The sequence below is a fragment of the Botrytis cinerea genome, chromosome 6 (assembly GCF_000143535.2).
Source record: "Botrytis cinerea B05.10 chromosome 6, complete sequence".
NCBI classification, from domain to species: domain Eukaryota; kingdom Fungi; phylum Ascomycota; class Leotiomycetes; order Helotiales; family Sclerotiniaceae; genus Botrytis; species Botrytis cinerea.
The window spans coordinates 1,731,272-1,756,528 of NC_037315.1; the positions used below are offsets into that span (position 1 = coordinate 1,731,272).

A 25,257-nucleotide genomic window follows, 5' to 3' on the forward strand; every position below is an offset into this window, starting at 1 on the left:
AAGTCATTCCTTGGTGGGCTCTCGCCATTGATTCCATGCTGGAAGTCGCTTTGCTTGTGTTTCATAAGATACAGAATTTTCACTAGTGGCGGAAACATCTGAAGAGAAGCCTCTCTTCTCGCCTATGCCAGTGCCACTAATCGTATTGCTACTGGAGGAAGCCAAAGTCTTGGATGAAGAGGATTCTTGGAGTTTTGAGGTGGCTCGGTGTTTAGATATGATTGTAGCAATGTCCTTCTTGGCCTGCTGAATGTTATCATCGGAAACTTTTGCCATACCACGCAATGGCGTCTCGTCATGCTCCTCTGACAAGATTTCTATTACATCTTCACCCAACATTTCGATACGTAACATCGTCTCTTTTGCCAGTAGGGACCAAATGCGGAATATGTGTGCAAAAACATCACCAGTTTTTTCCATCACCAAACCATGGGGGCTACGATCTTTCACAACAGAAGTCTTTATGAGCCTATTCTGGACATCTGAGAAAATTCGACTTTCCAAATGCTGTCTCCGTTGTGCGTTTAAGTAGAACACAAACTTTTTTCTAGTAGGGTCTAACAAAGCTTCATCTAGTAAGTTGCAGTCTGAGCAGTTCGAGTTGCATCCTCGAATGTCGCGAGTCCATCCTTGGGGCTTGACAGGTTTACCTGCATGATAACGTATGGCATACGAGCTAACAATGCTCTGAAAAAGCTGCTTGAATAGTGGTGCTTTGAATGCGATCGGGGTAACATTGCGTATAGAATCGACCAGAGCTTTCAGGAATGGCATGAATTTATCATTAAAGGAATCCAATTGCGCAGATTGAACTTGGTGGCAAAGTTTTCGAAAGAAAAGCTCGAGCTCGAGTGTCATCCCTCTCTGGTAAGCCCGACAAACAACGAAGGCTACATTCCAATACTTCCGCTGTGGCCACGCGCTATCTGGTGGGTATCTAGAATCGTAACCAGCCTGGCCTTCAGCAAATGAGATATCTCCCGGCCAGTCCCTGGGATTCAACGTCTCCAGTCTATTAATGTTACCTGACCATATTTCTTTAAAAACAAGGTCAAGTGACTGTGGTGTGCGATCGCTTAATGAAAGGCTTCTCGAGATGTGCGTCAAGATTGAGCACAGCATTTGATGCTTATTCAGGCACAGTTTGATTGTTGGGAGGAAACTAGTGTCAATTAGTAGAGTTTCTCGATAAAGAATCATAACGAACATACGTCTCAATGATCCGTTTTTCAGGCAATACTTTTGCTACTTTAATCAATTGTGCCACATCGGAAACACATAGAGATGGCGCACATGAAGATAATGCTAATTCATATTGAGTGAAGGACCAACCAGTCCCACTTGATATTGAGATAGGGTTTCAATCGTTTCACACCGATTAGCGAAATTGCGGACCGTAGAGATATATAACTCGGCTCTGATACCACTGTCAGCGAGTTGATGTTAGCACTTTAGTTCTGATTGAAACATACCTAGCCAGCACCCATAGCGGTCCATTCTTCTCTCTCAATTTGGCTACCAACGGCTGATATTCAGGTCCTGAGAAGCAAGTTGGTAATGTGCGTTCAAGAAGAACTTTGTCATCAAGGTCTATTATCGAGCTGATTACCAACAGATATACCTTATACGAAAACCCCGATAGGACATTACTCTGCCGGTCGCTTTCGCTTCTCGCAAGTACTAATTCGCATACTTTTTTCATTTCTTCCCAGTCAGCGGAAGATGATTCGGAAGTGATATTCCCCAAATCTGCCATATATTTGAGAACACATTCATTTCTGTCGTTATCCCAGCTACCTAGTTTGCCTAATATGAACTGGAATCGAGAAGCTCGAGGTATGAGGACTACCATCTTCGCACTGTCAGCCGTCCGACTGTCTATGATTCCCAGCAAGTTAACTTACAGAAGCACGATAATGTTTTGTCATATATCCATCATCATCATCATAGTCCTCTTCATCCGTGGAGGCACCGTCGAAAGGATCATCATTTATGAGGTTTTCATAATCAAAACTAGCAGCATCTGCACGTAGCGCTTCACCGTTGAGATTCACAAGCTTGGTGATATGTAAAGATTCCTCCTCGACTTCCTCCATGACGTGATTTTCGTCGCCTGATTGACCGTAACCATAATAGCCATATCCAGACGAGGCAGTTGGGCCACTGGCTTGTTTCTCTATTCTTGACAGGTAGAGCTCAAAATTGCTTCCTGTGCAGGTGCAAACTTCCTTGAGCTGATTGACAACAAGAATATCCTTTCCACAAAGATTTTGAAGGGAGATGCCAGATTGGTAGTTTTTTGAAAGCACATATCCCAATACATTTTTGGGAACTAACATGCCGTCTCTTATCCAGGGTTCCAATATGCTTTGTAAATTGGATATTGAAGCTTCTAAAGTTTTAGCAGAACCTAAGATATAGTACGTCAGAAGAATTTTGGACTCTTGGTTTGATTATTTCTCTTCTTTTAGAAAAAATATGGTTTCGGAAATGTGAAGATAAATGATAGGCTTGGGAAATGATATCAAATAATTAGGTTCCACTCACTAGTCTCTCCTGGTAGGGTATGCTGAAGATTATACCTGAGGATAAGGCGGTGGTCTGAAGATAATTTTGTACTGTTCATCGATACATCTGTGAACTTTGGATTCGTTAGTTTGGGTTACTGGTAATGCAGGAAGGTTATCACAACCCACGAAAGAAAGGAGCAGTCCCATTCTGAACATCCGTTGTTCTGGAATTGGACTTTCTTCCCATTCTGTTCCAGAATAAAGTTTTCGCTTTCTCTAGCAGATGGTAGAATGATGTCTAATGTTGCAAAGTCGTGTCTAGAAGGCATCCGAACTGAGCTATATATCTTGTTAGAACCCAGCAGAATTGTGAGGGCCCAGGAACTTACTTGATCATCTCTGCGGTACTTCCGGGTGAATGATACACGAGAGAATACAACTCTGCATGAGCACTCTTATTCTCCAATCCCAGCCCGGTTTTGATTATCCCTACTATCGATTGAACCACTGATGTCCAAACAGGGCTTCTTATGGATATCTTGTTACCGGGAATGGTATATACATGAGATGGAGCAAGTGTGTTTCCAGTGGACTCGTCAGATCCTAAACTGCTTGCTGCCTTCATTCTTTCATAGTGAGTGGAAACCCAATTGTACCATAACCGTGAATAGAAATTCCTGGATTGGGTGCGTTTGGTAGGATACCCTGGTGGAAGAACGAAGTACCAATACTTATATCATCAAAATGGTTCCGAAGATTTGTTTTCAATTTCTTAAATTGATCTTCTTGATATCCTCCCACTCTGCCGTTGTCAAGAACTACCCCTTTCGGTTTGGTTTCCACAAAAGCTACATTGAAGTTGCTGCGAGATCCATCGACGGTAGGAAGTGAATCGTTCTCCGTATCTGTTCCTGATGTAGAGGAATCATCACTGACCTCCCAAATTTCAGGATCTCCAGGCATTGATGATCACGAGTTGAGGTCTTCTACAGATATCAAGAATGAACAGTAACACTTTTCTGTCATTCGGAGCCTGAAAACACATCATAAGAGTTAGGAGATCATCGATCAAGACCTCGGCTTGGGCAACTTGCCTGACCCGGAAGTGCCAAGAGCGTTGGGCGGTTATGGCAATGGTAAAGTACTTGTTCACAAGTTGCGTTGACTATTGCGTAATACGCGGACGAGATATCAATGGACGTGACTCTGTCCCAGTCGCGTATCCACGTGTTTGATGGGCCAACCTAGTACGATTAAGGTTAGCGCTTCGGTCGTTAGTCTGCTGAATAAGTTGCTGACAATACCTTCATCAGCATCAAAAATCAATCCGCAGCGGCTAGCCAATGTCTATCAGTAAGTTAAAAAATCAAAGAAATAAATCTGAAATCAATAAGTAATCATTTCCTCATCTTCATGTAAAGTATATCTTTCTCCATCTCTCAAATTCCAGCAGACGTGCTGGGAATCTATATATGAAGCTCTTTATTCTCTTGTCCTCTATTTTCATTGCATCAATTTCAATACTATTCTACAATAGCAGTACACCACTGTCACAGATCGTTCAATTCTTCACGAACAACAGATCAGCGACCGAAATACAAACAGACTCACTTACAACTCAATCTTCTATGAGCACTTCATCTGCTATCAAGTCAACAATGTCTAAAGCACTTTCACACGCTAAAATTACCCCTCGCAGATCCTCCGCTCGTGGCCATGCTGATCACGGATGGCTCAACTCTTACCATACATTTAGTTTCGCAAATTACTATGACAGTCAATTCCAAGACTTTGGAAGTTTACGAGTCCTCAATGAAGATCGTGTCGCTGGTGGGACAGGATTCCCTACACATCCTCATCGCGATGCCGAGATCTTCAGCTATATTCTGAGTGGAGAATTGACTCACAGAGATAGTATGATTAAGAAGGGGGCCGAGGGAAAAGAAGGAGACGATTTCTACAGAATGAAGAGGGGAGATGTTCAGTTCACAACTGGCGGAAGTGGTATGTTTATATTTTCCTTGAATGAGTAGAGTTTATGCTAACTAGATACCCCGCAGGCATTGCGCACTCGGAACAAAATGAATCGAAAGAGGAAGTTCACTTCCTTCAAATTTGGGCCCTTCCCTGGGCTAGATCACTCACTCCACGATACCATACAAAAACTTTCCCTGAAGACGCTAAGCGATCAGCGTTCTTACCAATCCTCTCACCATTGAAAGCTGGTCCCGGTGCTTCTGCAGAAGAGGAGAAAGCTGCGGAACCAACACTCCCAGATACTATACCTATACATGCCGATTTCGTCATGGCTGCTGGAATCATTGGAGTAGACAAGAGATTCAAATGGACTGTTGGTGGAGGGGCAACACAGAGTGCGGAGAACAGAAAAGTTTATATCCACGTTCCAATGACCAAGGGAGGCAACGCAAAAATTAGGTTGGACGGTAGAGAAGGAGCTGTTCTTTCAGAGGGCGATGGAGCATTTGTCGAAGGTGTCAAGGCAGGAGACATTCTGGGTGTTGAAAGCATCGGTGAGGCCGAGGCAGAAGTTATTGTGTTGGACAGCGATTAGACGTTTTGTCTTGTTGTATTTTGTATTGTATATATTGATACCTATTTAGCATATATTTAAGATCTTACTTCTGGTTGTCTAAGGTTACAAACTTTCAGTGACATCAGCGTTACTACACATATCCCGGAAAAATCACGGTCAAAAAAACCAGGACTTGGAAGTACAGTCTCTTGCAAGGCGACCAGTATTATGCCAATGTCAAAGTTGATGAATTTACAGGCCAACATTGGGTTAATAATATCATTCCACAAATGGTACTCTCGCCATTTCTGATTATAACCTAATTTTGGCGGGCACAATTTTCGTTGGCCACATAGTATATGTTAACACAAGGAGAGTGATGTAGTAATATCACTTGGACATTCAATTCCGCCAAGCGATGTAGTCTGAGGCATTAGTTAGCTCCATTGCGTAAGCTACGACGCGAATACAATCCACTACAGGGCCATATAACCCCAAGAGAAGTTGTTGTAATAGAACAAACTTGTTTAATATCACTTGTCATACTCGTCGATGAGAGTTCCTGGATTCATAATCTACAGTAGGAAGTGGAGCACCGATCAAATTCGATTGGAAACTGTCTCTAAGATTGGAAACAAGTTGATGGAATAACTGACGATTTCAAGGCAGAGAACACTGAGTATTTCAACTATACAATCCGATAATCTTCCATGCATGAATTTGCCCAAGACGAAAAATTAATGATGGGAAAAAGAAGTGGCAATTACATCTACTTTCAAAAAGAACGGTATCCAAAGGAAGAAATTTAGAAGACTCGTTGCGCACAATCAGAGAAGTTTTCACAGGTCGAGCAGCGTAACTAAAATCACAAATCACGGAAAGTCATTTCACAGATTCAAGTGTCTCAGGTTGGTTAAACAATAATTGCTTTTCAATTAAGATTAAAAATCACAGAAATGCCTCATCTGCCCGTCTCCAATATAATGCAAACACAGTCTTAGAGACGTGTCGCTGTCGAATCGAAATAACCCCCAAACAAAACATGCGAACCGCGATGAATAAAAATAAAGAAAGCCCAATAGTCCTGCAGACAAACGAAGAGGTCGACCAAGTATACTGATACTTAATCTACAGAACGTTGGCAATGGCGAAGACGGCTGCAAGGAACCCCCATGCGGAGATAGCAATGCTGGATCCAGCACCGGTGAATTGCTCAATACCGGAAACATCTCCGGTGGATGCTTCTGGAACGAATGACTCAGTGGCACCGACAATGCCGGAGGCATCGCTGGCGGCGACAGGAGTACCCGAGGCGGCGGGGTCGGCAACGACGGCAGCGGCCTTGCTTCCTCCGAACCAGGATCCCCATCCATTGCTGTTGCTACCGAAGTTGAATCCCAAGTTCTTGTTCTATTTATATTGTCATTGGTAACTATTCACAACGAGAGATCCAGGATCTGGAATCTCGGTAAAATGAATTCACTTACGATGTTTGCATTTGCGTTACCGTTGATGTTAACGTTCTCGTTCTTGTTGATGTTGGCCTATTGCGAATAATTCGTCAGTATATCAAGAAGCCTTTTTGTGGAAAGGAAGTTAGAGATCTGCTGTCTTACATTCAAGTTCTGGTTCTCATTGGCGTTGAGGTTGGCGTTGCCATTGAGGTTACCGTTGGCCTGTAAAATGATCAGTCAGTCGTTGTTCAGCCATTTACAGCCATTTACAGCCAATTGAGGAGAGTTGAGTGTTCTTACATTGCCGTTCCCATTTCCATTTCCATTTCCGTTTCCGTTTCCGTTACCGTTTCCATCAGGCTTTCCTCCATCAGGCTTTCCTCCATCAGGCTTTCCTCCATCAGGCTTTCCTCCGTCAGGCTTTCCTCCGGATGGACCGCCAGTTGCTGGGTCGGTTGCCTCACCTTCTTCTTCGGGTGCTCCCTCAGCATCGCCCTTTGGCTTTGGCTTGTGGGGCGATTGACCTGGTGGGCACACGCAGTTTCCATCAATGTCTTGATAGTTGGCACCAATTGCGGGGCCGGCATAGGAGACGGCTCCCCATGGACCTGCAGCAGAACCGGCACCTCCAGCAGCATTGATACCGACTTGAGTAGCATCAACAGACGCCGAAGCAGCGGCTTCTTCTGGCTTGGTTGGCTTTGGCTTTGGCTTCCATCCTCCTGCGCCGCTTTGTGCCTCGGGTCCTCCCTCTTCGCTGTCTTCTCCACCACGTTGACGCTTCCATGGCTTCTTAGGAGGAGTAGTGTCCACGATGTGAGTGAATGATGTACCACTGTCTGAGTTGGCACCTTGTTCCTCTGGAAATCATAATATTAGTTGTGGTGTAGCATAGAATAAGAAGGGATCTCTTACGACTGGTAGCTGCAGTCAGAGATGGCGCGTTAGTGCCATCATCTGGGTAACATTGGCAAACTGATTGTTGATTGGCTCCGGAGTTTGATGATCCGTAAGCCTCGGAAATGGTAGTTTCCTTTGATGGTGCTGGTTCTGGCTTCCATCCTACTGTTATTAGTATTTAGGATCGTAAATTTCTCACAATGTCAAACACTTACCTCCAGCACCATTGCTTCCACCTTGAGGGCCATTACCTTGGGGGCCGTTTCCACCTTGAGGACCGTTGCCACCTTGGGGACCGTTGCCACCTTGAGGACCATTTCCACCTTGGGGACCGTTGCCACCTTGAGGACCGTTTCCACCTTGAGGACCGTTGCCACCTTGAGGACCGTTGTTCCCAATATCAGTGCCCCCAGGTCCACGAATTGGCCCTCCTTGAGCAGCAGCGACATGGGCCGTAGCCAAAAGAATTGAAAGAATTGTTTGGGTCTTCATGATGAAAAACTTTAATTTCAAGTAAGTGAATGTGGTATGTCTTGAAGACTATTTATTGTTTGGAAGAAAGAGTGTATACAAGTTAGTTCCTGATGTACGAGAAGAAGGAAAGAAGGAATTTCATCGTGATTATATATTCAAAATCATCAGTGTTATGATCCAGATAGATTAGAGCTCCATTGTTGAGGATCAAACCTGTTAGGAATGAATCTCCGCCATGGGCGGAATATCAAATATGGGAATGTAAGATCCAAACAGTCTATCTCGTGCTTGATGGCGAATTGTCACACAATAAAGATTCTATTGGACCTTGTGCCGAGGATTTCGGTATTCTCCTTCACTAGAGTGTTGATTTCGTTAGTAGTAACATAACTGCCAAGATGCCGCTAAGAGGAGAATGTGTGTTGTGGTTGAGGAATGCACTCTGACTCGCTAAACACCAATCAAGATAGCCGTGAAATCAAAACACAACCCATCCACATATTACATTTTGTCGAAGAAGTACGCATCTTGGGAATCTTCACGACGCCACGCAGCTGAGGTATGACCTACCCCTTCAACACGAGTTTCCATCTGGTAATGATAACATATTTAGTGAATTTGGAAAATCTCCAGACACAATTCCTCGAACCATATTCAAGCTCAGATATTGGAGCCCTTCTAGAACTGTCTATGGGCGGGTATGGCGTGCTCAAAATGGCATTTCTTTACAATTGGATTGATACTTTACAGATATGCGTCGGATATAGTCATAGAGTGATTGATAAGCAAAGTTTAGAAGTACATCTAAGCACTTTTTAGTCACAAGTGACTAATAGATTAGCTTGAGCAAAAACGGATATTTCATATCGAGCTGTGTGGAATATTGTGGCTATCAACGTCTGCATTTCAGGTAAATATTCATTTCACAACCTCTTCAATATAGAGGAAACCCTTGCCATGAATGTTACCCTCCAGATCAATCACTCCGGAAAACAATTGAGTTGTTGAAAGAAAAATGAATCAACTGTAATAGGCGGTTTGATCTAGTGTTCTTAGAAATATATTCTTAGTAGTGATGCAATTGGGAAATAATTTTGGCGCCGACACTTGCCGGTCGTAAAGAGGGAGTCCAAATTTCAGAAGAGAAATATCAGTACAATGTGACGTAGACTCACTACAAAACCTATCATTCAGCGGTTTGTTTACCAGAGACCTTTAAGATGCTGATAACTTGTAAATTTGGTTCTTTATATCCTCGAACCATCACCAATAACATAAAATTGATCTGAAGTTTGAACCTAGTATGATATCTATCAAAATGCATTCTCAGTCCATCCACAACTTTGAGTTTGTTTGCACAGAACCCACGGCCTCTCAAATACTAATTGAGATTCTCCTCCCTGGTTGCGACAATCGCATTTTGAAAATAACCGCCGGAGAAGTCTCAAATTTGAATTTCTACACATATGTCCTCATCATTCTTTTACTCCACCCCTCAACATTTTCTAGAAATCTTCCTATGCATTTCTGTGTATCATCCAACATCGGAAGGCCTTGACTTCTAAACATAACAGCTTCTCGTTCTTGCCATTGAACTGGCTGGGCTTGGTATTATCAGATGCATATTTCCATGCTATGAGGCGCAGAAAGATCCACGACAAGCTTCCGCGGAAGACTGGACGAAAAAGAAACTTCGAATTCAAGCTAAGGCAAATTAATATGTAAGAAAGACATCCCGAACTAGAGATCTGAATTATCCATTAAACCACGTATCTAGACTGCTGGAGTTGCAACTTGAAGATACTAGAATTGAGGGAAGAGATGATGGAAATCAAAGCTCTTTGTTCGAACATCGGTAATCTTGTTGAGGGCCTTGAACACTTCATGCCAAAAACTGGAGACTCTGGTATGAGCAATGCCCGTGAACTTGATATTTTATGGAGCTTCATACAAGTGAATGGGTCCGGCATTGAAAGGAAAGAAAATGTAAAGAACTTGAATAGTGATGAGACCTTCGAGAAGAACGTATAATTTTTGGAGGGTGTGTAGTTCTAGTAGATCAAAACGAAGGCAATGTGCGCTTTGAGTTCAAACATGGTCAAGAGCATCATGATAGATAGTACACGCAAACATGTTTCCAAATTGATGAACTAACTATTAAGCAATTACAACTTGATCCCTCCTATTTTGAGTATAGTATGAGCTCTATTATACGCCTCATACTTAAGTAAAACTTTCTGATCCCCATGGAAAGTCGGATTTCCAAGTATGATGGCTAGTTATAAAGTGACAATATCAAAAGTAGCAAGAACGTTTGGATGTTAAAAGCATACTGGTAAGAAATAATTCATTAGAATAGTACAAAAGACAAGATGCAACGATTGTTTATGAACTAGAAATACAGAAAAGTCTCAAATAGTGCCAGTGAGCATTACCTTCACAGCTGAGTGTAAACAGTTGTCTTCCTGTGTTATGGAAATGATACATTCCAGGTCATCTTCAAAAGGTCTCGTGAAGAAAATGTCCAATGACAGAGACAAAAAACTGCTCTCTATTATGAGATTGAAATTTTCAAGTTCACATTCAATTTCAACAAGAAGTCTCGGGTATTGTCCAACAAAAATCACTACGACAAAGATCTATGATTATGCCAACGATGGGTGAAAAACAGCAAGGCCACAAGTGCAGAGCGGAGAAAGCGAGCGACGTTTCTAGTATCTTGTTGGAAAATACTCCAGTTGGAAAGAAGGTATGGCTGATATAGGTTATATTGGAGAGGTGAAGATGGAAAGTGGAAATATGGCGTGACTGACGGTCCTGGCCAAAATGACACCTGGATAATGACTACGAGATCATGGAACGCACCATGAAGAACAGGAAGCTTCTCCTTGCGAATATAGACGAAGAAAGAAAATTCGAATGCACCAGTCGTAGATCCTGTTACTACCGCCACTGAAACCACAAGGAACCCTCGCCCATTGAGCCCTGCGGCTTCATTTCAACGTTATGGTAAAGCCTTTATAGATGAAGGCCATAGTGCTAGACAAGCTACAACTATAAGCTGACAGCTCAAACCCTCGATTTGAGTAATAGGAGTCTCCAGTAACATCACCAGATTCTGAATGATTGAATCGCAGAGCATCTTCTTCATTGCATTCAATGCTTGAAGCCATGAACTGTCGACAATTTGAGGTTGATTGAGCTTCCTCATCATATCTTGAGTTTGCTCTCGGCTTCAAAGTTCCTCAAGATGTTTTCAATGTAGCGGGATATGCCACTGCCAAAGAACCATGGATTATACATCCCTCTCTAAGCTTCCTCGAGCATAAACTAGCAAGATATATAGAGATTTGGCACCTTGTCGTTGCTCGGACAAAGCTGTGGTCCATCAGTAGGCTCGGTCTGTGAAAGAGATTAAGCGAAAGAGAAAGGAAGCTGCAGAGCTGCCGCATTCATGACAACCGGCGAGAAATCTATAGAGGAAAGGAGTTCTCAAATACTTGCTGAATGACTGCTCTGAAAGAGGAAAATGAGCGAAAGCATGTGAACACTACACTGTGTATTAGATCTCGTCTTGAGTCATCCTCACTTTTTATAGTTGGCAAAGAACTGGTTAGGTATATAACCAAACATTTACTATCACCCAGAAAACGAACCAACGGTGTCTCATCTGATTGAGAACAGGTGGATACTAGGTAGGTAATGTATGATTTTGAGATCTGCTTGTTGTTGAAACAATTCATAAAAATGATGCTGTAATTTAGTAGTTCATTCAACCACAGCACCTTAATCACCGCCAAACTCCACGGCTTTGTTACGCGCTAAAAGCCCGGTCCAGCCCACCGAACCCCAAAGTCTGAACCTCCAAATCAATATCACCATCATTTTGAACCACTCTTGCGACAACAACCCAAAATCGCAATCATGGCACTCCAGCAAGAGGATCTCAAAGCTCTCGAGCAGACTCGTCAGCGTCTCTTACATTTAACTTCTAATATCGCATCTTTGAAAGCTGATTTCCAGAGGGGCGCACCTCTGCCTGAATAGTTCGTACCTTCCCATGCTTGTCGCATTGTAGATTGCGCATTCATTTTTACTAACTAGTTTATGATAGCTCCTCAATAATGACATCTTCATCCATTCTGAGTACAAATATCCAATCTGTCATCGATCATCTTGCTGCCAATAGTGCACTTCTTTCTCGAATCGTCGCATTCCCCTCTACCAATTTCCCTGGCCGCACGCAAGAAGGACTTCTCCTACAACTACTGCGCAAAAAGCTAGAACCACAAGTAGAGACTTGGGTTGATGAGGGTCGCAATTTGCAGATAGATGGTACGGGAGACGGGGAAGATATTGAAGAAACCTGGAAATGGGCGGCAGAATGGATTGGGCCAAGGATAAGACAATACGCATTAACTGAGGCCACTGATGATTATACGTGGGAGGAGAGAGCGAGTGGTGATGTTGATAATGTCAATACAGGACTTAAAGATGAAGAAGATACTGATGATGAAGATGAAGATGAGGACGAGGACGAGGATGAGGTCATGGGAGGAATGGGCAAACGTACCGAGAAGAAAAAGACAAAAGCACCGGAAAAGGGAGCTGTGAGAAAGGATGGAAGAGTGAGGACTAAAGAAGAGATATTGAGATTTGCTACTAGTGGGGTTATCTGAAGCTAGCCCACCATGTGGGAAGAACAAATCAAGCTGTATTGGCGCATCGCCAGACAGAGACCCCGATATTGTGCCCTTGGTGGTACATGGTCACCGTCCGCATGAGAGCAGAGCTTCATGATTCAGTTGCTGAGTGTTGCGTGGATGTGTCTACATTCTAAGCTGCTTGGTGAAGTCATCATCGCCATCATCTGATATCAGGAAGCCGGATTCCAATAGCGTCAGCAGGATCGGTGCTAAACCACATGGACCAAACCGCTCTGTCATGCTGCAGTAAAAGCAAGTGCAGACATAATTACAACCTACTTTGTGTAGGTGGTCTTCTTTACAGAGTTTAATGACAATCAATACACAATATAACCCCCAAAGTGGTCCTACCTTTCAAGAATTGGTGCCCATAAATTTGTGACTGTTTGCGGCAAGAGCAATGGCTATTCAAGCAAATGAATATGTACTACTCGGTTTTATCACTTCTAACCATGAAATACGTACCATCTATTTTGATTTCCAAATTTCTCGCCAAAGATCCACAGCTTCCGAACCCTTCCACCGAGTTTACCTCTCTTCCTGGCCCTCTTCTTCATCGCTTCCTTTTCATTTTCTAAAATGTATCCTTGGGTCCCTCTGTTATGTGAGAACCTACCGTCACTTTTTTCTTGTTTTCTTCTCGCTACTTTTTCCTAACAGTATCCTGTAAAACTCATTGAGATGAAATGAGTGGGTTAGATTAAGGCTTTGGTTGAAGAGATCGAAACATATTGAAAAGGCATGGATAATAGGATATGAAAAATAAGGTAATGGCAGGGTATTCATTACTAGTGTGGAGTAAACTAGAGGTTTGGGATTGAGGTGTGAATAAATCTGGGGCCGGGATTTTGAATTAGGGAGGAGAGATAAAGTGGAAAGGGGGAGAGAACGCAAAGAATGAGGATTGGAGCAAAAGGAACTATTTGGGATAGATTGCGTTTCAAAGATCGAGACGATTGAAGGGGTACGAAAGTTTTACAGGATGGAATGGTTTAGGATAGGGAAAGAAAAGGTCTGGATCTGTCTTAATCTCGCCAAGAGGTCGCTTTAGCTATGTGGAATAGGGAGTTTCCGTGTAATGATTTGGCAAGGTCTTAGCTTGGAGAGGAATTAACGTGGGGTATAGCAATAGCTTTGACAAATTCATAAATCGTGCAAAAGTTGAGTAGCAATACTTGGGACGGTTAGAATAGATTCTTTCATTTACTCATCCATGAAATAGATCAAAAAGACTTCAACTGCACCATGCAGGAGTCAAAAATAGTAAAGTATTGAAAAAGAAAATGATTTCTAGAAACGGAGCATCTAACCACGTCTACGTGTGCTAGGACTCTTGGCTGTGCTCTTTTGAGATTGAGTGGTAGTTGCGGCAGGGGAGGCTGCAACGGGAACCTTCTCCTTTTGCTTTCCATTCGAGGACTTCTTGCTCTTGCTCTTCTTGCTCTTGGTCTTGCTGGGCGAGTTCCAGTAGTATACCATTTGGAGAGCCAAAATTGCATTGAGTGCAAAACCAGCGATGAATCCGTACAGGATAAGTTTGTCGTCTACTTCTTGGAGGGTAGTGAAAATTCTGGAAAGGGAACCAGCGAGGTAATTGAAAACCTGGAGATTTTAGATTAGCATCTTGTTTGGATGTATAGAAATAAACAAATAAAAACTTACAGCGAAAGCGCTCAACTGTCCTGTTCCTCCCTCTTGCCAAACAGTCAAGATTTGTGGCAGTTTACTCGCAACTCCCAAAACTCCAGCTCCAGCTTGTAGGTATGCCAATTGTTGCATATCTAGCATGTTTCCGCTGAACAGCGTAACAGCACTTGCGGCCAATCCTGCCACGAAAAGAGCAGCGGTGCTAGCTCTTCCGCTGTAATTCAACACCAAGACCGCAATCACTACATTCTGCACCATGATAAGCGCGGTCTCGCCATATGTGCTGAAGGGAAACTCTGATCGATAGTTGTAGGCGAGAGAAATGAGGTAGGCGGATGTTTCGAGGAGGTAGGAGAGGAAGGATATTCCATCGGAAGATTTGGAGGAGATAAGTTTGAGAAGTTGAGGAATCTTGACAATCGAAGAGGCTGCGATGATTCCTACTCCGAGACCCTTAGAGATACCGAGTTTGAGACATTCTGTGTGGGTTGGATCGATATCGAGGAGGAGTGTTTTGTAACACTTTTCGCCGATGAGAGATACTCCCAAATCTTTGATGGGCGCGGGGAGGTTATGGGTTATGGGTTGGAGAGCGGTACGAAGTTGATCCATGGCGAGAGAGTTTCCTTTTGCTTTACAAGAATGAAAGAGTGCAGTGCAATAATCAGATTCGAATGTTTTTTTGAGGGTTTGGTCAATAATTTTTTATGTTGAGACGCGACGAGGCTGTCAAGTGGAAATTTAGTGGGCACAGTGCTGCACTGACAACGCTAAAATTGAAGATGCAAAAGACCACCTTTCACAAATCCTCCAATCTTACAAATTCAACAGTAATTTATAACATAACACAATCAGATGAGATTTGGTTGGTAGGGAAATAAATTCACATGCCACCCGATAGAAAAAGGAGGGGATGACAAATTGAAGCGTTTTTACGATACCAAAGCAACTGTTGTCAAATTTGGCAGAATTTCAAAATGAATATGCAATGCATGCATGTCTGGAATTATTGGGAGGGTCAGATCTCACAGCATATCAACCTACATACGTAGCTTGTGCTTTCAAGGTCAAGCTCATTGAGCAATTGCCTCAGCTTTGCTACTTTCAAGACCTAGTGGGCTTTATATCTCTCATTGCTCTAATATGGTGTCGACTGGAAGAGGAGCACAAGCCATGGAATCATATTCCAGATTTTCGGACTTGATCTTGATGCTATATATTCCTTCTCCCTCTCAGTTTAGTGCCACTTCTCTGAAGATTACTTTTGCACAGCATCCGTAATTCTGTTTCAAGACTGGTTCTCTTCGCTTCGCCCAGTCTCTTGCCTGAGTGCTGAATTGCGGCACTGGGAGTTGTTCAAGAGGCGCCTGTACTGTAGGTTTCTATGCTTTAAGTGCGGTTAATCCTCTTAGTAGACGATTTCCCCCCCAAAAGCCCTCCCGTGGTCCTTTCAATTCGAGCTGGCGGCCGCCTACAACCTTTCTTCTCTTGGATGCAGGAAGGATTTCGTTTTTCAAGATGAACTTTATGGATCACCCTCTTGATGCGAGACATATATATTCTTGCACGGCCCACGTTCTTTTGTGGCATTTAGATTGAGTACCACATTATAGTGGTGATTGCTCAACAGGACTTCCCACTCAATTAGTGAACCGTTGTCCGAGTTCTTGTGTTTCTCGCCACCAGGAAGTGAAGAGAGAGAAGCAAGGACTTTATATATGAGGGATTCTGCCGTGCTCCATGCGACGGAACATTGCTTTCGCATCTATTGATTAATTGAGTCACATGTCGATGCCGATTATGAAGACATATAGTCAAAGATTCCATCTCTTCGGGAACATGTTGCGTGCAGAATAGGCGAATATTGAAGAGGGAGAGACTTCTCTAATTAATCATGTCCAACTGTGTGCCATTTCCACTCCACAGACAACTATGTGTTGATATGCCACATATACTTGGTTTCTCCGTCGCATGAAAAATAGGCCTTTAGGAATTCACACAAGCACCTTTCCGCCAACTCCCTAGAAATCACGCAGGCCCTAAACCCTTTTCTTCAATTTCCATCCCGCCATTCCCATCCTCGCTATACCAATCACCACACCCCCACCCACCATAGCCACCGCACTAAAAATTTGCAGTCCTAAATATCCATCTCTACTCCCCCCTCTATTCAATATCGCTCCGCTAATAGGCAATCCCGTAAGACAACTAATGGCGATAATACTCTGAAACGTGCCGAATCTCTGACCTAAAGTTTGAAGCGTACCAGATTTCGCACAGCAAGGCATCATGAGAGAAATAAAAGCACCAGATAGAAATCCATAAACAATAGCGAAGAAAATCAGGCCGACGTGGGAGGAATGGTATGTGAAGGGAATCCAGAGGGTGATAATTGAGAGACCTGTGAGGATACAGACGATGGTCATTGTGTTGAAGTATCCGATTGTGTCGGCGAGATGACCGGGAAGAATACGGCCCGGGATGGAACCGGCACTGGGAGGTCAGAATGGTATGCATCAAGAAGAGAGTGAAGTCTTACTTGATCATGGATATTAGATATATAGAGAGAGAATTGGAGAACCCGTGATTAAGAGCCATACTTGAAAGGTAATCGAATGGTGCCCAAAGCCCCCACCTGCCATGCGGGTCAGTTGTGGAAGAATCGACAATGATTAGAGGGAGAAAGCACACACATAACTAGAAAAGTACCGGCGGTATATAATGCAAACGTAGGATCCTTGAAGAGAGTAAAATCAACCCATTTCGTTTCTTTATTCCATTTTTTCCGAGGCATGCGCGCCTTGACGAGGAAGCAAGCAAAAACTTGTAGAATACCAATGAGGAGAGCGACATAACGGACGGTACCATAAAAGCCAACTTGACCGATGAGTTTGTTGACGAAGATTGGAAAGATCACTCCGCCTATCCTCAAAGTCAGCAAGCAAGAACGGCAAGCGTAGGAATCAAATCTGTACCCAAACTACTTCCAGCCGTCACAATTCCGAGAGCTAGCCCCCTCCTCTTCTCAAACCATTGTCCTGCACACACGAATGCCGATACAAAGATCCCACATGCTCCAAAGCCGAACCCGATACCTTGAGCAAGAATGATCTGATAATACTTATGGCATAGCGAAGTCATACACAAGGAGAAGACGCAAAGAACGCTACAGGGTATCAATACCGGAGTAGGACCATAAGTATCTAAGAGACGGCCAAATAACGGAGCCGGGAGCCACATCAGACATAGCTGTAGCGCGAATATCCAGGAAATGATAGATGGCGTATATTGACTGAGTTCGTGAAGTTGGTAGTAAGTCTGAAACACTCCAATTCTGTATTCTTGATATGAGCGGCACGCTCACATGTACGCGTGTGGGATGTGAATGGGACATACGCATTGAGAAAACCAAAGGTCGAAAACATGCACATTGAGCAACCGATAACGCATAGCCAACCTGTAAGACCTCCTTCGGGAGGAATTATGGGAGTAATGGGCTCACTCGCATGTCGATTGGAACCAACACTTGCTTCTGTATCATCTGACTTCTCGATGTTGTGATCCTGCAATGCCATTATCAATTATGTAGATCAGGAAATGGCTTAGTATTGTGAATCTTCATCGTTGATCTAATATGACTTCCTGACATATTAAATATTACAATTATCCTAGTATATCTACATGCTCATGAGAATCATCATTGGATAGGTGGATGGAGTGGATATTGCGGAAGACATTTATGTTCATGAAGGAAGTGGAGAAAAGCAAAAGTACCTGACGAAGGACCACTAAAGTGTGAAATATTCCCGTTATTTACCAAACCCTGCCAAACGCATCCTAAAGTACATACACATGAAACAATGAGGTGTTGTTGTGATGTGCCCCAAGGCCTTTCAAAGACTTCCGATGATTACGTGAATTCCCCCAAGGAAACTCGAGGGTAATTCTCAAAAGCCAACTTATCACAACAATTTTATCTTCGGTTTAGTCCCGAATTATAATCTAAAACAAAATGAAGAATACTAATCGCTAATCGCTAATAACTTACTCGGTAAGTAGTCACATGTTATCTAGTTGAGTTGTTGTTCCTTCACAGAGAGATCGAAACACCCCTGCGCCTGCTTTCTTTTGGTCTTGACGCTAATAGGTCTTTTGAAGCAGTGGTGACGTGCAGGTAGATCATTCCAAGGCTAAAATAAGCCTCCGCGGAAAGCACATTTGAAAATGCGTTTGAGGTGACTTCCAAATTAACCCACAACATCACCGAAAAACTGTGCCCACCCAAAATCCTGTCCGTCTAAGCCTCCGAATAGATCATTTCCAATAGTCCCTGTCCAATTCTGGGTGCTTGAAGATACACTGGGGTGGTCAACAACACGATGAAGAGATTCTAGAATCATCTGATCTTCACGCTTCATATCTATGAATCGATTGACCAACATTTGCGCAGTATGTAAAGCCTCTCTCGACAGGTGGGTATCCCATGATTTGCTAGCGATTTCTAGAGTGTCCATGGCTTCGGGCAAAAAGGATATACTGTGACGCGTATTTATCGACAGCAGTAGACAAACTGTATTGAATGGAACACTGACCACGTTCCACCAGGGCACTCGTTTGTCTGACAGAATTCTTGACTCCGCAAAGGCACTACGGAGAACCACCATTATAGTGTTCAAGACAGAAGAAGAGAATTTTGAATGACTTAGGTGTAGTTTTCGAGAGAGACACAAAACAACATCCGCCTTGATCATGGCCAGTCCTGAAAGGTGACAAGGTAAGATCGACAAATGTTCGATTGATATTCGCAGGGCGTCAGAGTCGACGTCCGAGCTAGTGCAAGAGGACAGCCGTTCCGCCATTGCAATCAAGTCGCAGATTGAATCGCCTTCCTTAGCGATAGGTTTTCGGCATCTAACGTTGTCCAACGAAACCTTTGAACGGCCGTATTCGGCAGCAAATAACTGGTTCAGAGACATCACGATCCAAAAGACCCTTCGACGTAATTCCAATACATCAGGTGTGAAGACCTTTCTTGATCCGTCAACCGCGAAAACAACAGTATCCAATTCTCGATGAAGGCCAATTGATTCAGCCAAATGAACGGTCATAAATATTGCCAATGAAGACAAGTTGGGACGGCTCGTGGACCGAAGATAAAGAGCCCGCAATGTCCATGCCATCACATGTTCAAGAGACATATCGCCGTGCCTCTGAGATCCTTGCTCCAGCAAGCACCGGCCATGCTCGAAGACATCACTCTCAAGCACACTTGCCATTTGTCTCGTAAATAATGCACCCAAAGTCACAACCCCACAGATAAGAGCCTCGAATCCAATACTTCCCGTATCATCTTTCCAAAAAAGCTCACATTTGTGCCGAAACTTTTCCTTTTCTAAAAATCCAAAAACGGGATTGATGTGTTCAAAATAAACATCTATTGCTGAAGATGCAAATCCCCAAGAACAAAATTCATGTAAGCGCATATAATTCGGTTTCGGTACTTCTGATCGGATCCCGGTATTCCAAGCATAACTGTGCAACCGTGGAGGTGTGACCATCTCCATTTCCATTCCTAGACATCTTGGGAATGCGACGGCGCTATTTGCGCTGGTAAACCTGCATTTGTATGGCTCCAAAATCGATAAATCATTTGTGGTTTCATTGCTAGCAGTGCCTTGTTTAATGTTTTCCTTGGGAAATTTTTGGCCTGCGGTTTCTTCTTGTTTCTCATTGATCACCAAAGCGAGGTTCGAATGCTTTCCTCCGCTCTGTGTAAGATCAGATGATTCAGTACTCGATGCAATTGCACTGGAAATGTTCTGAGACGCAGATCCATGGAATGTCGGCTCATGAGATTGTTTTGCTTTCTTCATAGAGCTGGCTGGCGTGGTATTGGTCGAAAAGCTACAATCGTATTCATAACCTACACACTCTGAACATGGTGAGCAACCATCACATTTCCGCTTTCTCTTACGGCAACTATCGCATGCATTTCGAGCTCGAATGCGTTTTCGGGGTGGATCCTGCATGAGGGGAGATTGTATAACAGGACACGGGAAAAATAAACGTGTAGAGAGTACCTAGAGAGCCTAGGACTGATCATATAACCCCAGGCGGGTGGTGGGAGTCCCGGATGGTTTGTACAACGGGATACAGAAGAACAGAAGATATCACTGTTATACAATATTGACGATGGGTGAATTGGAACACGGCCCACCAGCCCTCACTGGGTGCATAGTAAGCATGAGCTGGATTGAACAATATCACATCACGTGGATTTGATTACTAATGGGAGCTTGGCTAGTTTGGTGAGAGGAACCCATAATTATGACCCACAACGATGGATGGCCTTTGTCATGATTATGTGGGGCCCTCTTGGGTGGCATCCAGGCTTAAGAAAAAGAAATGGCAGGAAAGCAAACAAAAAAAGTCAAAAAATCGCAGTCCTTTAATCTCAGGTTTAAACTGAGTATGGGAAGAAAGGAAGTTCCTGAGAGAACCTTCTAATAGGAATCGAACCAATATCTCCAGAATCAAAATCTAGTGTGCTAACCATTACACCATAGAAGGATTATTGCGTGTTTGTTGAAGTCGGCTGAGCTATTTACATACTAATTCTTTTGTTATTTTGGATGTGCACATGCACCAACATGTCATAATCAATCCATGTACTACCGAGACCATAAGGCTAGGGAGTCATTAATAGCTACATCATTCGATACCCATGTCATTAATAAATGATTCCGTTTGAATTCGGCCGTTATATAATTATTATTGCGCTGATCATATTAGGTGTTTCAATCTTTGACGTCTACATGTCTTTTGAGATAAGAATTAACAATCACACATGTTTGAATGTTTGAAACTGTGAGGGTGCACGGATCCTTAATATCATATGATCGTGTCCAACAGCCACATTAGCTAGTTCTTAAGTTGGAAGCTTCGCGTCCAACTTCCTTTTAGATCTGCGTCAATGATTATTAGTTTATCAATACTACCTTCTCTCCAGTTTCCAGTTCCCTCACAGGAATGTATTAATAAATATACTCATATTCCTTTAGATAGTAGGAACGTTTAAACTGTATTTATTCTCTCAAGTGAATTAAATAAATAAGGAGCTATCAATATCTGAAATATATTCAATCTTTTATATACTTTGAATGTTCTAGTTAATTCATTAATTAGCAGCTAAAAGCTTTTGATTATAAAATATCATTCTAGACATCACTTGAATATTTCATGTATACTATCAAGTAAATAGAATTCAATAGAAGCCTAGCAGATCTTACCTTACAGACAGACAGCAAGTAGTCGTGTGGCGGAAACAAGGCTCCAGAATTGCGCAGCGTGAAAGCCTAGCGGGAAGTTTTCTAAATGCTACAATGTCTGGCATATTTATATTTAGACATTCTCTGTATTTTCTAGAGTGAATAGATATATTAACCAATCCATCTAAGTTCTTTCATCGCGATGGCCCAGTTAATAAACAATCCCGGCGTCCACAACCAAAACTTGAATATGAACGAAATTTTGCCTAATTTATGGATCGGAGAGTTAATCAAAATTCTATTCTCTGTATGATGTTCTTCTTGCTAATACCCTCAGTATACTTTCCACATATAATATCTCGAATCTAAAAAGCAAAAATATATGTACAATCATATCCGTAAATGATCAACCTCTTCCTCGATGGCTTCGTACCCAGTATCTCGACCTTAGCATCTCACACAAAGACTTTTGAGTTCAAGATGATGTGCTTGAAGATGTTCTATATATCTTGAAAGATCTGTGCGACATGATTGACAAGTCACTTTGTGAAAATCGGGGCGTGTTGGTCCATTGCGGTCTCGGAATTAGTAGATCTGGAACGGCCGTTTTGGGATACGGTAAATTTGCTCTCTTTTTTATTGCTTCAAGATATTGTTTTGGTTGACTTTGCATTCAGTGATGCGAGAGAGGAATTTGGATCGAGAACAAGCTCTAGCTTTCGTACAGCAGAAAAGATCGCGAGTGCAACCCAATATTGGGTTTTGGGAACAACTAGGCATATGGCATGATTGTCATCATGATGTGTTTGAGACTTTTGGTGGAGGAAAGTTGGAAAAGAAAGTTTATCGAGATTGGAAAGCAAAGACTGCAATGGAGATGATTAGTAGAGTAAGTTCCCTTACTCAATCTCAGTCAACACTTGAAGGATGAAACGGCGGAGTGTTCGACATGATTTGGTTTTGAAGTCTTGAAATTTTAAAAGAATAGTACGCATATTTGATTGTCTGAGGAAGTGTTTATGCTTGGGCTCTCTCAATTCATGGCGAAGAGATGGGAGTATTTTATATAAGAAAGGGTAGTTTGGGAGCCCTGCTTTGTTGACAAACGTTGAGAAAATGACACTTGTCCATCGTGTCTCTCACATGCTCCAGATACAAAAAACAGAAAGTAGGAAATCATTCAAGACTTCTGAACATCAAATGCAACAATGTTTAGAGAGAAAAGCACTAGTCATCACACGAAGTCATCCAAACTCACTGAAACCTATTCTCATGAGATTAGATAAGTGATATCGTTGATTGAAATCCACGATTAGCACATTTGCAATTACCATGACCCATCTCAAATTACCCCCTCATTTGCCCAAAGCCTGCTCCACAATCTCCGCCACCCCAATAATCCTCTCTTCCTCATACACTCTCCCCACAATTTGTATCCCAACTGGCGCGCCATCATACACCTCCTTATCATACGCGGTCCAATTCCTCAGATCTTTCGCACTAACTGGAACATAAACATGATGCTCATCCACATTCTTGTCTGCATGAGTGATTGGAATAACCAATGCCGTATAATCCAAAAGATTGAGTACCTCTGTGTAAGCTGTTTCCATCAGTATTATACTCCTGGGACAAATACTACTGCGTAGATCCAAAACATACCAAGATGTTCCCATTTTCCGGGTATTACAGCAGCATGAGGTGCTGCGGGCATTAATACTGCATCCACCACGTTTCCATCTGCATCTGCTGTGCTGTTCCAATAGTCAGAGTAAGCTTGTCTATAATCTCGCAGTTGGAGTGCTCGGTCTTGATATTCGAGAAGAGACATTGGAGGCTTCAATGTGTAGAAGCCTTCTAAATCAGTTATCAGTGGCTCCCCGGATAATGCTAATTGTTTCTGGATATGATGGGAGCCATCTGCATTCATTATTGCTGGCTGATAGAAGGGTTTCTATTAGTTCCTGAGTATATCTTGAATATAGAGAAAACATACGTGAAGTCTCTCGGGTATATTATGAGATGGTGGACACCAATCTATGACCTGATTGTAATATTATTAGCCCGCTGTCCTACAATCATCATGATAAGATAAATACCTCGTGTCCTGCATTCTTCAAAGCAGTTACGGCCATGTTCAATGCCCGTGTAACAGGCGGATGAGGATTAATCATTCCATCCCACCAGAAAACGCCAAATCGGAGCCTTTTCCCGGCTTCAGGCCGATTTTCTTTACGCCAGGGCACTGGAACGACGGCTGGATCGCGAAGCCAAGGTGATGTGCACAAAAGGCTGCTCATGACTAATTCTAGGCCTTCAAGTGAACGTGAAAGAAACCCAACTGAGGAAGAGATTAGTGTTTGTCCGGGATTCTGCGGATAGCTAGTCAGCATGGTGGTAAATGGTTAGAAGATAATAGTGGGTTTGAAGTACAGTATTGGCAACCCCTCGGTAAGAGAATCTATTATGAGTTGGCTTGATGCCGTATATACCACAGAATGCAGCTGGTACACGGATAGAACCGGCTATGCTGAAATTAGTTATGTGTTTGAAGGTATGCAGAATGGAGTAGGTACCAATATCAGTACCTACACCCAATGAACTTCCACCGATTGAGATGAGCGCCGCTTCACCTAGAACATTGCGTTAGATCAATCAGTTTTACAGTGGGGAGTTTGCATCCGCATACCCCCAGATGAACCACCACAGGAGAGAAGTCGATTGACTGGATTAAGTGAGGGGCCTATGATATTATTGATAGTTTCGTCATACTGAACATTAATTAGCTTGCAACTTTCACCAAACTAGGAACTGAAGCTTACGAGAACGGTTTGTGGCAAGCTGGTCTTTCTGGTCGTCAGTAAATATTCAAAGCCAAATGTTATGAGAAACACATACTTTACAGAAAACCACTGCACCTTGTTCCTCTAGTTCAGAGATGACCTGGCTGTCTACCATACCTATTTTATTGCTATTACCATCCCCCTCAAAAGTACCGATCCATCCAACATAGCCCATGGTGGTATCTGATCCCTTTACATGAAATTGATCTTTGACGCTGATTGGAAGACCATGAAGAAAACCCTTGACCGATCCTCCCTCATTTTGAAAGGATTCATCCAACTTCCTAGCCTTTTCCACCGCTTCAGGTATCATTATGTTTAGCAAGCAAGGATTCTATCTTAGTGAGCTTGATGACTATTATCGATAGTAGAGGGAGGGTAGGACATGATGAACTGAAGAGATGAAACATACAATTTGGTGAGCAATGCAAGCAATTTTGCAAAAAGCCAGGACACAATGAACGGCAGTCCACTCTCCACTCTTAAGCTTCCTTAAGATTGATATCGATTCATGATCTAAGACCTCTTGTTCAAATTGATTTAGATACTTGCAAATAAAAGACGATGTAATATTTCGCTGGGCTTTTGCAAATGCAACTTCATTTGACGAGAGTCTCCATTCGCAAGGAATTTTCTCTAGGATGAAAGAAGCCCTTTCTGTTGCTTGAGTTTCCCAGGATGAAGACATGGCTTTTGCTTTTCTCTACGATGAAAGTAGAAACTTCTGTATACTTGTTGACGACGTTCGATCTAAGCAAGATGATATTCTCAAGCCTTTCGCGATAAGAGAGGCAAATTTTAGAAGTGTTTTTCTATCTGCAAACACAAGTGACAAAAGAATTACTCATGCCATGTCGTGTGATTGAAGTGGCGCTACCATTTGTGTATTGGGTCAGGTTATCCAATTGTCCAGACTATACTC

The 25,257-nt window shown here is 42.8% G+C and overlaps 8 protein-coding genes across 12 annotated transcripts; 2 read left to right on the forward strand and 6 right to left on the reverse strand.

The window, feature by feature from the left end:
* Window positions 1–14: 14 nt before the first annotated feature.
* BCIN_06g05100 (hypothetical protein) lies at window positions 15–3,676 on the reverse strand. 3 transcript variants are annotated; one of them, XM_024693583.1, is made up of 8 exons: window positions 3,605–3,676; window positions 2,900–3,543; window positions 2,690–2,849; window positions 2,548–2,641; window positions 1,905–2,410; window positions 1,473–1,852; window positions 1,212–1,417; window positions 15–1,162 (listed from the first exon to the last, which is right to left on the reverse strand). In XM_024693583.1, the coding sequence occupies exons 2-7, from the start codon at window positions 3,133–3,135 to the stop codon at window positions 1,306–1,308; spliced, it is 1,488 nt and encodes a 495-aa protein (XP_024549369.1). In that variant the 5' UTR covers window positions 3,136–3,543; window positions 3,605–3,676; the 3' UTR covers window positions 15–1,162; window positions 1,212–1,305. The 3 variants fall into 3 exon arrangements, with proteins under 3 accessions (XP_024549369.1, XP_024549368.1, XP_024549370.1); XM_024693582.1 differs by having other exon boundaries at window positions 2,900–3,676; XM_024693584.1 differs by lacking the exons at window positions 15–1,162; window positions 1,212–1,417; window positions 1,473–1,852; window positions 1,905–2,410 and having other exon boundaries at window positions 2,568–2,641; window positions 2,697–2,849; window positions 2,900–3,676.
* A 163-nt stretch (window positions 3,677–3,839) lies between these two features.
* Window positions 3,840–5,163, forward strand: BCIN_06g05110 (hypothetical protein). Its single transcript, XM_001559113.2, has 2 exons — window positions 3,840–4,514; window positions 4,571–5,163. Exons 1-2 carry the CDS (start codon window positions 3,983–3,985, stop codon window positions 5,080–5,082), a joined length of 1,044 nt encoding a protein of 347 aa, XP_001559163.2. The 5' UTR covers window positions 3,840–3,982; the 3' UTR covers window positions 5,083–5,163.
* An 805-nt stretch (window positions 5,164–5,968) lies between these two features.
* On the reverse strand, window positions 5,969–8,155 carry BCIN_06g05120 (hypothetical protein). Of its 2 annotated transcripts, XM_024693585.1 has the most exons (7): window positions 7,757–8,155; window positions 7,613–7,666; window positions 7,413–7,559; window positions 6,798–7,357; window positions 6,660–6,719; window positions 6,531–6,587; window positions 5,969–6,453 (listed from the first exon to the last, which is right to left on the reverse strand). In XM_024693585.1, the coding sequence occupies exons 1-7, from the start codon at window positions 7,887–7,889 to the stop codon at window positions 6,172–6,174; spliced, it is 1,293 nt and encodes a 430-aa protein (XP_024549371.1). In that variant the 5' UTR covers window positions 7,890–8,155; the 3' UTR covers window positions 5,969–6,171. The 2 variants fall into 2 exon arrangements, with proteins under 2 accessions (XP_024549371.1, XP_001559162.1); XM_001559112.2 differs by having other exon boundaries at window positions 7,613–8,155.
* A 3,604-nt stretch (window positions 8,156–11,759) lies between these two features.
* On the forward strand, window positions 11,760–12,916 carry BCIN_06g05130 (hypothetical protein). Its single transcript, XM_024693586.1, has 2 exons — window positions 11,760–11,917; window positions 11,986–12,916. Exons 1-2 carry the CDS (start codon window positions 11,796–11,798, stop codon window positions 12,548–12,550), a joined length of 687 nt encoding a protein of 228 aa, XP_024549372.1. The 5' UTR covers window positions 11,760–11,795; the 3' UTR covers window positions 12,551–12,916.
* An 837-nt stretch (window positions 12,917–13,753) lies between these two features.
* On the reverse strand, window positions 13,754–15,021 carry BCIN_06g05140 (hypothetical protein). The gene is made up of 2 exons (XM_001559107.2): window positions 14,240–15,021; window positions 13,754–14,179 (listed from the first exon to the last, which is right to left on the reverse strand). Exons 1-2 carry the CDS (start codon window positions 14,834–14,836, stop codon window positions 13,883–13,885), a joined length of 894 nt encoding a protein of 297 aa, XP_001559157.1. The 5' UTR covers window positions 14,837–15,021; the 3' UTR covers window positions 13,754–13,882.
* A 318-nt stretch (window positions 15,022–15,339) lies between these two features.
* BCIN_06g05150 (hypothetical protein) lies at window positions 15,340–17,844 on the reverse strand. The gene is made up of 5 exons (XM_024693587.1): window positions 17,621–17,844; window positions 17,200–17,558; window positions 16,918–17,146; window positions 16,764–16,859; window positions 15,340–16,717 (listed from the first exon to the last, which is right to left on the reverse strand). Exons 1-5 carry the CDS (start codon window positions 17,797–17,799, stop codon window positions 16,264–16,266), a joined length of 1,317 nt encoding a protein of 438 aa, XP_024549373.1. The 5' UTR covers window positions 17,800–17,844; the 3' UTR covers window positions 15,340–16,263.
* A 15-nt stretch (window positions 17,845–17,859) lies between these two features.
* BCIN_06g05160 (hypothetical protein) lies at window positions 17,860–20,447 on the reverse strand. Its single transcript, XM_024693588.1, has one exon. It carries the CDS (start codon window positions 20,251–20,253, stop codon window positions 18,472–18,474), a length of 1,782 nt encoding a protein of 593 aa, XP_024549374.1. The 5' UTR covers window positions 20,254–20,447; the 3' UTR covers window positions 17,860–18,471.
* A 2,318-nt stretch (window positions 20,448–22,765) lies between these two features.
* On the reverse strand, window positions 22,766–25,186 carry BCIN_06g05170 (hypothetical protein; the record flags this gene model as incomplete). 2 transcript variants are annotated; one of them, XM_024693589.1, is made up of 10 exons in its annotated part: window positions 24,748–25,186; window positions 24,391–24,669; window positions 24,315–24,338; window positions 24,182–24,263; window positions 24,069–24,125; window positions 23,926–24,017; window positions 23,592–23,864; window positions 23,489–23,536; window positions 23,155–23,431; window positions 22,848–23,095 (listed from the first exon to the last, which is right to left on the reverse strand). In XM_024693589.1, the coding sequence occupies exons 1-10, from the start codon at window positions 25,021–25,023 to the stop codon at window positions 22,848–22,850; spliced, it is 1,656 nt and encodes a 551-aa protein (XP_024549376.1). In that variant the 5' UTR covers window positions 25,024–25,186. The 2 variants fall into 2 exon arrangements, with proteins under 2 accessions (XP_024549375.1, XP_024549376.1); XM_024693590.1 differs by having other exon boundaries at window positions 22,766–23,095; window positions 23,926–24,125.
* Window positions 25,187–25,257: the final 71 nt, after the last annotated feature.

Bases quoted from the DNA above. Each gene is read 5' to 3' on its own strand.
- BCIN_06g05130 (XM_024693586.1), top strand. From the start codon at position 11,796: ATGGCACTCCAGCAAGAGGATCTCAAAGCTCTCGAGCAGACTCGTCAG. The intron at 11,918-11,985 runs GTTCGTACCTTC...AGTTTATGATAG, and splicing joins GGCGCACCTCTGCCTGAATA to CTCCTCAATAATGACATCTT.
- BCIN_06g05100 (XM_024693583.1), bottom strand. From the start codon at position 3,135: ATGAAGGCAGCAAGCAGTTTAGGATCTGACGAGTCCACTGGAAACACA. The intron at 2,642-2,689 runs GTGATAACCTTC...ACGAATCCAAAG, and splicing joins GCTCCTTTCTTTCGTGGGTT to TTCACAGATGTATCGATGAA. The intron at 1,853-1,904 runs GTAAGTTAACTT...GACAGTGCGAAG, and splicing joins CAAAACATTATCGTGCTTCT to ATGGTAGTCCTCATACCTCG.
- BCIN_06g05150 (XM_024693587.1), bottom strand. From the start codon at position 17,799: ATGGCATTGCAGGATCACAACATCGAGAAGTCAGATGATACAGAAGCA. The intron at 16,860-16,917 runs GTGTGTGCTTTC...CCCGCATGGCAG, and splicing joins GCCGGTACTTTTCTAGTTAT to GTGGGGGCTTTGGGCACCAT. The intron at 16,718-16,763 runs GTAAGACTTCAC...CTGACCTCCCAG, and splicing joins TATCTAATATCCATGATCAA to TGCCGGTTCCATCCCGGGCC.
- BCIN_06g05160 (XM_024693588.1), bottom strand. From the start codon at position 20,253: ATGCAGGATCCACCCCGAAAACGCATTCGAGCTCGAAATGCATGCGAT.
- BCIN_06g05140 (XM_001559107.2), bottom strand. From the start codon at position 14,836: ATGGATCAACTTCGTACCGCTCTCCAACCCATAACCCATAACCTCCCC. The intron at 14,180-14,239 runs GTAAGTTTTTAT...TAAAATCTCCAG, and splicing joins GACAGTTGAGCGCTTTCGCT to GTTTTCAATTACCTCGCTGG.
- BCIN_06g05110 (XM_001559113.2), top strand. From the start codon at position 3,983: ATGAAGCTCTTTATTCTCTTGTCCTCTATTTTCATTGCATCAATTTCA. The intron at 4,515-4,570 runs GTATGTTTATAT...GATACCCCGCAG, and splicing joins GTTCACAACTGGCGGAAGTG to GCATTGCGCACTCGGAACAA.
- BCIN_06g05120 (XM_001559112.2), bottom strand. From the start codon at position 7,889: ATGAAGACCCAAACAATTCTTTCAATTCTTTTGGCTACGGCCCATGTC. The intron at 7,560-7,612 runs GTAAGTGTTTGA...TAATAACAGTAG, and splicing joins TGGAAGCAATGGTGCTGGAG to GATGGAAGCCAGAACCAGCA. The intron at 6,588-6,659 runs GTAAGACAGCAG...TATTCGCAATAG, and splicing joins ATGAGAACCAGAACTTGAAT to GCCAACATCAACAAGAACGA.